The sequence below is a fragment of the Lichtheimia ornata genome, assembly GCF_029851405.1.
Source record: "Lichtheimia ornata isolate CBS 291.66 chromosome Unknown scaffold00192, whole genome shotgun sequence".
NCBI classification, from domain to species: Eukaryota; Fungi; Mucoromycota; class Mucoromycetes; order Mucorales; family Lichtheimiaceae; genus Lichtheimia; species Lichtheimia ornata.
This window is the reverse complement of record NW_026695511.1, coordinates 1-12,959: the sequence shown is the minus strand read 5'-3', so window position 1 is coordinate 12,959 and position 12,959 is coordinate 1. Positions and strand designations below refer to the sequence as shown.

At 43.0% G+C, this 12,959-nt stretch overlaps 5 protein-coding genes across 5 annotated transcripts; 2 read left to right on the top strand and 3 right to left on the bottom strand.

Annotated features, from left to right (window-relative positions):
- Positions 1-243: 243 nt before the first annotated feature.
- O0I10_012982 (uncharacterized protein) lies at positions 244-1,284 on the bottom strand (the record flags this gene model as incomplete). Its single annotated transcript, XM_058492859.1, has 1 exon — positions 244-1,284. One exon carries the CDS (start codon positions 1,282-1,284, stop codon positions 244-246), a length of 1,041 nt encoding a protein of 346 aa, XP_058336379.1.
- A 107-nt stretch (positions 1,285-1,391) lies between these two features.
- Positions 1,392-2,498, bottom strand: O0I10_012981 (uncharacterized protein; the record flags this gene model as incomplete). The annotated part of the gene is made up of 1 exon (XM_058492858.1): positions 1,392-2,498. The coding sequence occupies one exon, from the start codon at positions 2,496-2,498 to the stop codon at positions 1,392-1,394; it is 1,107 nt and encodes a 368-aa protein (XP_058336378.1).
- A 4,561-nt stretch (positions 2,499-7,059) lies between these two features.
- O0I10_012980 (uncharacterized protein) lies at positions 7,060-7,965 on the bottom strand (the record flags this gene model as incomplete). The annotated part of the gene is made up of 1 exon (XM_058492857.1): positions 7,060-7,965. The coding sequence occupies one exon, from the start codon at positions 7,963-7,965 to the stop codon at positions 7,060-7,062; it is 906 nt and encodes a 301-aa protein (XP_058336377.1).
- Positions 7,966-9,477: 1,512 nt separating this feature from the next.
- On the top strand, positions 9,478-10,324 carry O0I10_012979 (uncharacterized protein; the record flags this gene model as incomplete). Its single annotated transcript, XM_058492856.1, has 2 exons — positions 9,478-10,080; positions 10,175-10,324. The coding sequence occupies 2 exons, from the start codon at positions 9,478-9,480 to the stop codon at positions 10,322-10,324; spliced, it is 753 nt and encodes a 250-aa protein (XP_058336376.1).
- Positions 10,325-10,468: 144 nt separating this feature from the next.
- O0I10_012978 (uncharacterized protein) lies at positions 10,469-11,778 on the top strand (the record flags this gene model as incomplete). The annotated part of the gene is made up of 4 exons (XM_058492855.1): positions 10,469-10,521; positions 10,582-10,758; positions 10,827-11,271; positions 11,338-11,778. The coding sequence occupies 4 exons, from the start codon at positions 10,469-10,471 to the stop codon at positions 11,776-11,778; spliced, it is 1,116 nt and encodes a 371-aa protein (XP_058336375.1).
- Between the last annotated feature and the right edge of the window lie 1,181 nt (positions 11,779-12,959).

Genomic DNA, 12,959 nt, shown 5'->3' with positions numbered 1-12,959 from the left:
CATATGTGAACAGATTTGGAGGAACATCGGAGTACGTTTTTGACATCGTATGCCGATATGGTCAATTCAGTGAAAAGGAGACGTTTTTATTTCGGCGATTTCTTGCCAATCAGAGGTCGGAGATACACATGGTTACCAGCATTGAATTGGCGAGGTCCGAATGTATATATGGGTAAGGTTTTATGAAGAACAAGCGACATTCACAACTTTTTGCAGTGCGTAGAAATGTGGTCCCCTATCTTTTCATTCAACCACGAGGTCTTGTACGGTAATGTTTGCTACTCGATTCATGACATCGTCGACAACATCATAATCGATAATGGGTTTTTCACGTGGGACCCGTTTCTTTTTAGGTTTCGTGTGGCTGACTCCTGCTTGCGTTGCTTGGGTAACTCTTGTTGTGGGGGTGGCTTCGGACATTTCTGTGTCTCTTGTTTCCACTTGTGTCGCTCTCCTTGGTACCGTGCTAGTTGATCGTACTTCTGGAATGGTGCGTCTTGTTGATGCCGATTGCTGGTTGGTAGGTGTAGAGCGCTGTGTCGATTGATTTGGAGCTGGTCGTTGTGGACTTGTTGACTGAACTGGTACTGATTGCTGTATGTTTGATGGTCCAGCTTGTTGTACGGTTGACGATTCGTCTTGCGTGGGTGTATTGACAGCTTGTATGCCCTGACTTTGTTGGCTTTGTGGTGGTTCGATGTATTCTTCATCATCGGCAAACGTGATATTCCTTCTTGCGGGCCTTGATGGTTTCATTGCTCGATGTGATTTTGGGTCCCAACGCGTACGATCTCTTTGTTCGCCATTCGATCTCGTTTTATATCCGGATGCGTATAAGTCGTGATCATTATTGTACGAATCCATTGGGTTTTCCTCGGGATCAAGTAGCATGTAATTTGGCTGGGTAATTATGTCGTAATCGATGTCGTTGTGATAGTAAGGATCCTGACGCATTACATTATCGTAGAGGTCGTCTTCTTGTGGAACGCAATATGGTGGCTCATATGCGTATGCATCATCTTCGTTGTATGGATCAAAGGTATAGAGGTCTTGTTGATGGATTCTTTGTGGTTGGTATTCATTGTAATGTTCAGGGTTCCAGCGAACGGTTTTGGTGTGTTGAGGGGCTATGGATCGACGGCTCTCAGCGATCCGCCCCATTAGTTTTTTGGCTGTTGGGTGGATGGCCATTCTTGATACATGTCGCCAGAGTATCTTGCTTGATCGTAATAGTCGCCATCGTCTTCGAAGCATTCCTCCTCGTATGGATATCGGTGATCCCATTCTTGGTATTGAGGATGGCCTTGTTGTTCGTGGTATGTCTCCGGATAGTATTCCAAATGGGCGAAGCTTTCTTGCTGCGATTGTCTTGAGCTTCCATTTTGGGGTGATCATTCTTGGTTTTGGTTCGGTCGCCTATTATCCTGGTATTGGGGTCTCCTCGGTTCTTGCTGATATGATTGCCGTACTTCATCTTGTTGTCTTGGAGGTGGTCGTTCTTGTCGCCGATCATTTGGTTGATAATTATTGTATCGCCGATTGTCGTATCGCCTTTCTTGTTGATTCCATGATCCTTGGTTCCTTGGTCCTTGATTCCTTTGTTCTTGATTCTTTGTTCCTTGATTCCTTGGTCCTTGATTCCTTGGTCCTTGATATCTCGATGCTTGGTTCCTCGATCCATATTCTTGAAATGTTCGCCATTGTGGATATTGGTTGCTTGAGGATGTAGTCGTTGGATCAATTTCTGAAAACCGCAATTGTGGTCGTAGTCTTTGGAAAGCTTGTGGTTGATATGGCTCCGGTTCTTGATATGGATGTCGATATTGGCTTTCGGGTTGTGTCTCGATGTTGGTGAACATTGCACGTTCATTTCGTCTTTGTTGCTGGTGATATGATGAGAAGTCGTCACCAATGCGTTGTGCTTCCCAATATCCTTCGGCCGTATTGAAGACTTGTTCATGCGTGATTGCTTGTAGTAGGATACAATGTCGTTTGATTTCAGGTAATAACCCGGATTTGAATCTTGACTTGATGAGAATCTCATCGGTGACATTTGCTTCATAAGCTAGTTCTCGAAGTCGTCCAAGAAATGATCGTGGACTCTCATTGTTGCGTTGTGTGGAGGTCTCGAATCGGTTGCGAAAGCGAAGGATGTCGTACTCCGTGACATAGTGGTCTTGAAGATCTTCCAATGCGTCAAAGTACGAGACGCTGAATCGTATGTCGGTCTCGTCAGGTGTTTCAACCTTGTATTTGGGCTTGATGACTCTTTCAAAGTATGCCAAAGCTTTTCCCCGTAATACTGCTTGAAGGACATTGACTCGTCTATGGTTTGTATCAATGCCGTTTATGAGGATGAATGACTCCAAGTCGCGCCGAAAGTGTCGAAAGTTTTCATGTTCCAATCCAGAGAATGATAATGGTGGTAGAGGTAAGAGAGCGCTGGTGCGTGGATCCAACACAGTAAGTTCGCCAGAAGTCGTTTGATTTGTCGCCATGGTGAGGTAGGATTTGTGGTAGAGTAGTTTGATTTGATTGACAATAAATGTCTTGAGGATTGTCTAGTAATGCTTGTCTGGAGAGATATCGCTTGTTGTCTTTAATATCTCACCCCTGTAGTGAGCACCACGTGTAAGGGCAAGGTTTTGTATAGGGATTTGAAAGTTGGGTTTTGTGAGTGGACTTTAGATTGAGCACCACTTGTAAGAGCAGGGTTTGATTTGGATGGTTTATTGGGTAATCTCAATGCGTGTACAACGTGGTTACAAGGAGATTGGATAGTGAGCACCAGATACTTTATCTAAAAGTATCAAAGAAGATGATGTAAAGGTGGGGAGGAGAGAGGTAGAACGTGTAGGTTGTAGCCGAGTTGGGCAAAGGGAAGAGGTTGTAATCGAGAAAGGGGTGAAATGGTTGGGAAAGCAAAAAGTCAAAGCTGCCGACGTTGGCTAGAAGTGATGTAAAGATGATTGGATCACCAAGTTTGTTGAGTGATGAGAGGGCCGATGCAGGCAAAAGTAAGATTCAGATTGAAGATTCAAAGATAAATGTGCCTCTGGCAGCGCTTTTTGGCTTGCGAGGGCTCGTAACAGAGATTCAGTTAAGATAAATTGTGAGCTAAGCTGCTGGTTTATTCACTTCATTCTGAGGGTTTATATATCTTTTGACGTCTAATCTTTAGAACGTGCGCATGGAAACAACGCATGCTCGATCCTTCATGTGATTGCCGCAGTAATGCACAATGGATGTTGACACAGCTGTTGCATGAAAAAGTAAAAAGGAAATAACGAAAAGACGTTGAACATTATTGGTGCAGGGTTAAAAATGGATACAACGGTGGGAGATACAACAATGTGGGGAAGTTTCTAATCAAACAATGATACAAAGTGGAGAGATACAATTGGTTCAAGGGTGTTTCTATTCTAAGGGTGTATGGGGAAAAGTGTAAGAAGATGATGTGATGGAGAGGTGTCAAAGATGACAGCAGCACGTGGTTGTGCATGAATGATCGCTTGAGGATGGAAGAAGTGTGGAAAGGACACCGAGATTTCCATTGTTCCCAAATTAGATTGGCAGGTTGCTGCGGTAAGCTGGTCGCCATGACAACATGGTTGCTATGATACAGTGATTGCTGCGGTAACTTTGTATGCGAAAACAGCATTGAATGATGGATCAAAGTATACAAGATTGTCTCAAAGCCTTATTGACTCGCGCGCTGACAATAGACTAATAGCAATCTTATCACCGACACTTTTGATACCTTACAGAGGTTCAATTGGCCGCAGATGATGAAAGCGAGGATGAGGTTTATATTCCCCGTCCCACTAAAAGGGCTAGACATTCATAGGGTAGATTATTTTGGCCACATCTAAATACATACAATTTCTTATTTATCGAAGGTTCAATTGGTGGCCAGGGTTGGGTCGGAGAACGAAATGACATATTTCACAAGATTGGGCGCTCTAAAAAGTGCATAGCCAATGTTTTTCAGTACTTAGATTGGTGGCAGAGGGATGAGATAGCAGGGGATGAAGTGATCACCCTTATTTTACCCTTCAACCGAGCAGAATTCACTTGAAAAAAATGTGATCGAGTGGAATAAAATGGAATGAGATTACAAAAAAGAGACAATGATAAGTCAAGTGCGACTGAAGATCCCCTTTATTCAATGAAGACGTCCACTCTTTTATACTAAATGATTGATCCTGCTATAACCTGATTCTCCGACGCCCTCACACCATGATTAGTAACGATGATGGTATTCTCGATATACCCATAATCTTACGTACGCGTCTGTGCCCATGTACCTGACAGCCATATAGGATAAGATTTATGCGTGGGAGAATGTAGGTGTGACAAACATGAGATGAGAAGGAGAATTAAATGACAGCTGTGGGAACCACTTTATGATGATTAAGCTGTGTCTACGACAGTTATACAACTTGCTTTACAGGAATAACCCAAGATGCTAGCAAGAGCAAGAGAACAAGAGCTGAGCGCCAAGTGAACCCATTTCTCCGATTTTTGCTTATAAGCAAGGGGGTCACAGGCATTTGTTTACGCGTCTTTCTTTTGCTTTCTACTTCACTTTTCTCGACTCCAGGTAAATACACATCTTGCTACGAAGCCCAAACTTCATCTACTCACACTCATTCCTTAGTCACATGCACCCTCGTTTTACTTCCATGGCTTTGTCGATCTATCAAATGGTCGTGTCGCTGCAAGTTAAACAGTAACCTGTTTGTACCATCGTTGGCGTTGCTGCAAAGAGTGAGTATAAAGCATCAAACACGCGTTATCATACATCATTCTAACGTGCCTTTCTTTTGACTTAGAGTACCTTTCTTGGTTGTTGTCATGTATCAAAGGTATGTTATTGGAGTATACTGCTGATTGTTTTGTACTTGCTTAGATACTTGTTTTCCCTTCGATCTACTCAAGCATTGTATGCCGAGGTAAGCTAGGAAATGATCCTGTTCGGCCTTTGTACATTGTCTCGTAGCTCCTGCTATGGTTGTTTTCGGCTATTAGAGGTACATGTGCTCGTCTCAGGCTCGCTGCTACAGCGCGTGTAGATGTTCATAGTATAGTTTTTGTGGCTTTTGAATGAATAAAAGTTTTTGCGTACTATATTTCTCTCTCGCTATGTGTATTATCATTGGATGGAGATATTGTGTAAAAGGAATAGTGTGTATGGATAGCGTGTATATAGCCCAATGATGGTAGTAATAGCACCTACAGTCCGGTCATATAACCCAATGAACGATAGCAATAGAGCTACACAAACGGCATTCACAAGCCAATGGCGTTGCCTATTGAATCGATCCCCCCATCGGTATCGTGTAACTTGCTGCCTCTAAACCGGCACTTAAAACGGCAGATTCATGTAGTGTTTTGCCCATGACAAAAAAGCATAAAAACTACCTTTACTTGTTCCCAACATGGCCTAAACACTTCCCTAAACACGGCATGAAAACGACTTGCCAAGTCCTGTGTCTCACAGGAGGAAAAAGTTCGTGTTTTTCGTGTTTATGCCGTGTTTTGAAAACGTGTATAGGTGGTGTTTTGCGCGTGTTGATGGATTAGGAGCTGTAAGTGAAATTTCGACCTTGGAATGGAAGGATGGAGGTGCTGGCTTTCGTTTTATTACTTTTTGAGGATAACTTGTGCATCCATCACCCATCCATCCACCGCTGCATCCATCCATCCCCCACTGAGTGGTGGGACTTAGAAAAAATTCACTTGTTTTCCCCTGCTGAGTGGCAGCACTTAGCCAATTTTCGCCTGATTCACCCCCCACTCTACTCATTCCTACCCCGCTGCGTGGTTGGACTTGGAAAAATCCCCCCCTTTCTACTGCTACTACACACACACGCACTTCTATTTTACACTTACACCACATGTCATGATCATTGTTCGGATGTTTACTTGCATACCTCATTCTTGTTCTCATTCTCATCATTCCTTCCTTTTATTATAAATAAGCTATCATTCGTACCTAATAAACCTCAGTCTGATTATCTTGTGCCTTTGTGCTCTACTCTTGTCCTTGCCTAGTCTTAGCCTTGATATCTTGCTCATTGATCCTTGTCTTTGTCTTGTCGCTTGGTACGTGATCTTGCACAGACGTGTTGTGATTGTGTACCTAACGGCCACCCTTTCTATTATAGATTAGCTCTTGCATCGTTGTAGCTCTTGTCCTTGTCCTTGTCCTTGTTCCTTGTTACCTTTATCCTTGTTACCAGGTTAGTTGTATACGGGATATCCTTATACAATTGATCTAACATTCTTAGTTTAGTCATTGTCATCTTTCTTGTTCTTGGATCTGAGCCTGCTCTTTCAATCAACCTTGCCTTGTTGCCTAGCAACCAACACACCACAGCACCCCTTTTAGGTTATTCTTTTCGACTGTACTTGTTCGCTTTATCAACTTTCGTCTAAAACAACTATTGGAAACTATGACGTGTGGGAAATTGGCGATGCAAAACAATACATGGCGTACATTTCAGCTTGGGAAGTGAATGGCAACTATATACTATTGCAGTCAATATCGCACCGACTATCACTCAACAGCATACGAAATACATCTTTACAGCAATATTGGTCGAGAGAAAAAAGACAAAAGGGAAGAGATTGGAGGTCAATGCAGCATGGATGGCAGCCTTGCAACAATGGACGGTTAATTCGGCATGACACGCGTGTGTGGCCTTGTGTGATGTTTATCTTTGAAGATAGTAAATGGGTAACAATAAAAGTACGGTGAGACCGTGTATATGATGATGTCTTTATTCATGCGTGTCTTAGTGGTCTTTTATCCTATTCAAGAGGAATGTCATTTATAATGTATCCCTTATTAGGACAAATTCAACCTCCTTGTTTATCCCTGGACATGACATTTGCCCCCCCTCCAGGCTCTTAAGCCGATGGAGAAGCTTATTGTCTGCTTCGAGTCTTCCTATTGTATTGCCGTTTCTTGTGCTTTGCGTTTGCGTTTGCCTTGCATGTGTTGTTGAAGGACTTGTTTTGGATCCCCTCTAACCCTTTTCCAATACTTGCTGATTATGGTGGGATCGCTGAAATTCTCTTATGATCAACGATGTTTTCGAGTTCATAAATTTCATCAGCTGGGATCTCTTGCATGACTCGTACGAGCTTCAATTGCTCTGGTGGATAGTTGCGTGGCAACACTCTTCCTTCATAATCTTGTAAGACATAGGAGGGTGCTTGAGTCTTATTTATGATCTTATACGGACCCTTATAGGTCGGGTTAAACTTGCCAGTCAACTCTGGTTCCCGAGCGATTACGAAATCACCGATCTCATATTCCATTATTTTTTGCGTGTTATTGAATTGCAACTCTTGTTGCTTAGTCACTGTCTTTGTCCTTTCATGTATTGCTGGAAACACGATGTTTCTCATCTCATCAACGCGCTTCTTTAGCATCTCCTCTGACATAGGTTTTGCTTCTGCGTCGTTGCGGTAATCTTTGAAATCGTTTATCTTTCTTGCAAACATGAGTGTGAATGGAGGCGTTTTGTGACGTGCCGTAACGTTTGCATTCAATGCGAGTTGTACTGCTGGCACGTAATGATCCCACTCAAATGTGGCGCCTTCAAGCATTTTTTTGATAGACAGCGTAGCTTTTTGGACGCATCTTTCCGCAGAACCATTAGCTTTGGGGTGATATGGTACGACCAAACGGTGTTCAAATCCTGATGCTCTAGCAAAACGCTTCATCACGTTATTGACAAATTCCTTGCCATTATCTGATTGTATTGCACGTGGTAACCCAAAGTCACAGAACACCTGTACTAATGTCTTGACAATCGTTTCGGCCTCTTTATTAGGTATGGGGCGTAGTATACAGAATCGTGTACACATATCCACAAGGACCAAGAGGTTTCGATTTCCTGATTGAGACATCTCATAATTTGCAAGGTCTGAGGCCCAATGGGCACCTGGCATTTCTGCTGATATAGTCCTCAATGGGTTATAGCCTCTTCGAGCAATGTTGAACTTTTGGCATTTTGCACATGCCATTACCAAGTCAATTGCATCTTGCTTTAAGTTGGGCCAATGAATACCATTGTTATGTATAGCCTGGACTATAGCATTAGCTCCGAAATGTCCGAGAAGGTGAGCATTCTTCAATATGTCTTGCCTCTCATTATCTGGTGGAACTATGGTGTTTTCTTCTATCATGCGTGCAACTCGGTTTATGTGTGATGAGCGGTCCTCACGATTATTTCGATTCGAGTTTTTGGTGTAATCGTGCGATTATTCAAAATGTGGGAATCGAATCGAATCGAATCGAAAAATCGAAAAATCGAATCGTGAGAATCGAGGCTTCATAGATGATCTGCCGGGTTACACAACATCCTGCTGATAGCTGCTGGGTAGTAGGTGGTCACGATGTCGCTCGGTAAACGATGGTTTATTTGTCACGTGTAGCCATGGCAACTGTTGGTTATTAGGATTGTTGAGCCTTGGTAGTGTCTATCTTTCATTAAACGAGTGTAAATAAAGTAGCATTCATGTCTTCATGTCCACGCTGCAATTGCATTCGCGCGATGCATGAGGCATGAGGCCTCATTGGCAACCTGACCTGGGGCCATGGGCATCTCATTACTTCCACATGGAGCACTCAATGGAGCATGGTTGCGTGTGTATTTGGCGAGTTTATGTTTACGGGAAATGCTTTTGTTGCTTACATGTTAACATGTGGATACCCATTCAATGCGAGGCTCCCATCACCCTCGCTTTGCATGCTGGTTGCTGAACGTGGGTGCCTATTTACTATCAGTATTAACAGTTTCCCACCGTAATTCGTCACACGCACAAAGACAGGTGACTGCATGAATGCACCAAGGACGATATTCATTGTGCATTTCGCATTTCCCACCATAATCAGTCATAAGGGCGATTGGAGGTGACTGGAGGCCTTTGTCACATGTGTGGTCACTCCGCTTCGACATGCATGAATTACAACCACACGCATGATGTACATACCGTAATCGGTAATTGAACGATTTCCATCCTGATTATGCCCCTAGGATGCTTTAGAGATACTGTCACTATTATGCCTATTTGTTCATGTTTAATCATCCTGTATCAGAGGTGTGGGAGAATAGCGATGTTTTGTAAAGATATAAAAGGGTACTCAATTTCTCCTGTTGGAGACCATACATTATCCTCCATTCCACTTTTCAACTGATATTTTTCCCTTGCAACTCGTTTGTTTATTCCCAATGGTTTATGGCAGCTCTTCACGAAACCCCCTTGGTGCAATCTATGAGGGCGTAAGTTGACAATGATTATCATTGTCGCGTTGTTGGTGAATCTTAAGCTTTAACTAATGGAATGCGATATGATTCACAGACCGCTGAATGTAATGAACAAGCTCGTGTACCTCCTGCCAAAAGTACTACCAATGCATCTATGTCCACTTTGTCGTTTACATCTGACGATTCAACAAGAATGAGTTATTCCATGGATGATCGAAATGGCAGCGAAATGGAATTTTCGATCTCGGGTTCAATGGATGCACCTACGTATCGTGATAATGATGGTGCTCAGGATGGTGATGGCCCACAAGCACCTGGTATGCAAAATGCTATGCAACAAGAGGATGATGCCAACACCAATGACCAGGCCAGTACCAGTGAAGAAGGACGCAGCTGGATTTTCGCCTACAAGTATGGTGAACGATACATGACTGAACAAGGCAAGGAGCGTATCCGTTGCAAAGTTGGCAACTGTACCAAGATGTATTCAAGTATCAAGAAAACTACAACAACATTTATCACGCACCTTCGCAACTCGCATGGCATTACCGAGTTCACTGGGCCTCATGCACACGATAAGAAACGAGGAGGCCCACTTGATTCATTTCTGGCAAAGCGTACCAGAACATTCGACCAAAATGAATTCAACCAGCAATTCATCAAGTTCCTTGTGTCCGGCAAACTGCCATTTACCACGTCTGAAAATAAGCACCTTCAACGATCGTTGGAGATGGCGCAAACGGCACCAACAATGGCTGCTATCAAACTTCCAAACGCTGTTACATTTGCAAGGAAGGTATGTTAGATACATATAGAATAAGGCGCTAGGGAATGCAACGTACCAGTTATACTTATATACTGATATTGTTTTGATGTATCTTATCTTTTAGACCACTATGGAGTACCATGCATGCTATGATAGGCTTAGGACCGTGTTACATGATTTGCTTGCCATTTCATGCACCTTGGATTGCTGGACCAGCCCCTTCAATCAGGCTTTTCTTGGAGTGACAGGCCACTGGATATGTGAGAAGACATGAACCATGCAAGAAGTCATGTTGGGATTTGAACCTCTTGATGGACCACATACAAGTGAGAACCTTGCAAGCGCTTTTACCACTTTGTTGGATAACCTTGGTCTTGGTGCAAAGTTGTTCACAATAACCACCGACAATGCATCGAACATGGAGAAGATGGCTGACCTGCTTGAAGCACATTCATTACAAGACAATGCATGGTATGTTGCAATGTGGTATTCGTTACCAGCTATGGGCTATGATGCTTACATGTAGTATAGGTCTTTCATGGCAACTCGACGTATCCCATGTGTTGGCCATGTCATCAATCTTGCAGTACAAGAGATAATCAAGAATGGGTTTTCTTCAGAGGCACCAGAAGATATTATGGATGTGGATAATGATCTCTGTGATACCACTACCCTTGCCAAGCTGAGAAAAGGCATATTGAAGATCAGGTAAGCTCGTTAATGATTACAACGTATGTGGTATGTGCGCATTCTCATCAACATGTATGGAAAAATAGAACATCACCACAACGATCAGCCACTTTTGAACGCAAACGTATCGCAATGGAATGCCCTTCTCTCAAGTTAACACTGGATGTTCGCAGGCGTTGGAATTCCACCTATGAGATGCTTAATCGTGCACTCAAACTCAAAGAAGCATACATGGCTATGACAGCAAATGGTGACCTTAAGGATTTTGCATTGGAAGGTGATGAATGGGATCGCGTGGAGCATATGTGCAAGCTCCTGGAACCTTTTGATCATGCCACAAGGATGCTATCAGCAAGCACGTCTCATACCACGGTCAACATGACGATCCTTAGCTACAATCGGTTAATTGATAAACTCGAGGACTTTGATGATACCGTCGAGAACCCCACATGTCCACAAGATCTACGAGATGCTGCAAAGGCTGGACGTGAAAAATTGCTGCCATATTATGGAAGGACCGATGACACAGAAGTATACGCTGTGGCAACTGCAATGGATCCACGAATGAGGTTTGATTGGTGGACACGTTCGAGATAGGAAAAAAGCATAAAGGACAAGGCCGAGAAATCCGTTTGCGATACGTGGAGCAAGTTTTCAGGCATGGTGCCTGTTGCACCTGAGATCAGTGAACAAAGCCAAGCCTTGCATGAATTATTTCTATTGGAGCCAACCAATGACGAATTGAAGGAATATGTTGCTGAACGATCATTGCCACCAATGGTGACCAAGGATAAACCTCAAGAGCTACTATTTTGGGAATCAGCAGCTACGCGTTGGCCAAGTTCGTCTCGTATGGCTGCACGTTATCTTGCAATCCCAGCTACATCAACCCCATCAAAACGTTGTTTCTCAGCAACTAGATTAATGCTTCCTCACACACGCAATAGGCTTGCTCCAGACACTATTAAGCAGCTGATGCTGTTAGGATCATGGCAATCTTTCTTTGATGGTATAAATGAACGCGAACACGATGAGTAGTTAATAGCCACATTCCCATTCATCATTGCAGTAACCAGTAATAGCAAGATCATAGCAAAGAAGTTTTAGTATTGTAAATCATATATATAAACATCGGTATTACTATAAGTTAAAAAGCCAACTCGATTCTTCGATTCTTGCAAATAATCGAACCTCGATTATTTCGATTTTCAACATCTAATCGAATCGAATCGAATCGAATCGAATCGCGATTTTCTCGATTTTGCGATTATCTTGAGGACCCCTACGTGTGATGGGTTATTGTTACCTTCATCTATGATTCTAGGTTTATCATTTCCCTTTGCCCCCTCCAAGTCGCTTCCGGTATGGAAGAGACGTGAGAGTGCATCACTCATACCGTTTAATTTGCCAGTGATGTGCACGATATCAAACTGGTAGTTGTAAAGGGTTGTGAACCAATTAGTTAACATGGAATTCAACTCTTTTTGCTGGTGCAGGCAGGTGAGTGCTTTGTGGTCAGTGTATAAAGTGAAGCGATTGCCCCATAAGTACTTATGATATTTCTTAAAAGCAAAGATGATTGCCAATATCTCTTTTTTGGTGACCATGTAATTGCGCTCTGATTTAGTGAGAGCCCTTGCCATGAAAGAAATAACATGTTTCTTGTTATTATACTTTTGATAAAGCACTGCTGCAATGCCAACATTAGAAGTGTCGGTGGCCACATGGAAACGTTTACACATGCCGGGGTAACTCAAGATTGGGGCATGTAGTAATGCATGCTTGAGTTTATCAAAGGCCCTTTGGTGTCGGGTACCCCATTGGTCTGGCACGTTGCTTGCATTGCGTAGCTCATCCAAAGGTTTGGTTATGTCGGCAATCTAAGGTATGTGGTCACGAAAATAGTTGATGAAACCGATGTATGCTTGTATGTCTTTTGCTGTACGTGGTGTTGGCCATGTTTGTGCATTGATGACTTTACGCCTGTCAGGCTTATGGCCATATTGATCAATGCAAAAGCCAAGAAGATACACGCATCTTTGCATGAAAAAGCACTTTTTTGGTTGCAGGATGAGATTAGCATTCGTGAGACGATCAATCACTGTTACGACATGCTGTGCATGGTCCTGCTTAGATTTCGAGAAAACAACGATATCATCAACAAAAGTGGTAATGTTGTAGTGCATTTCGGGATTCAGTGCATATCGCGATATGCCCTA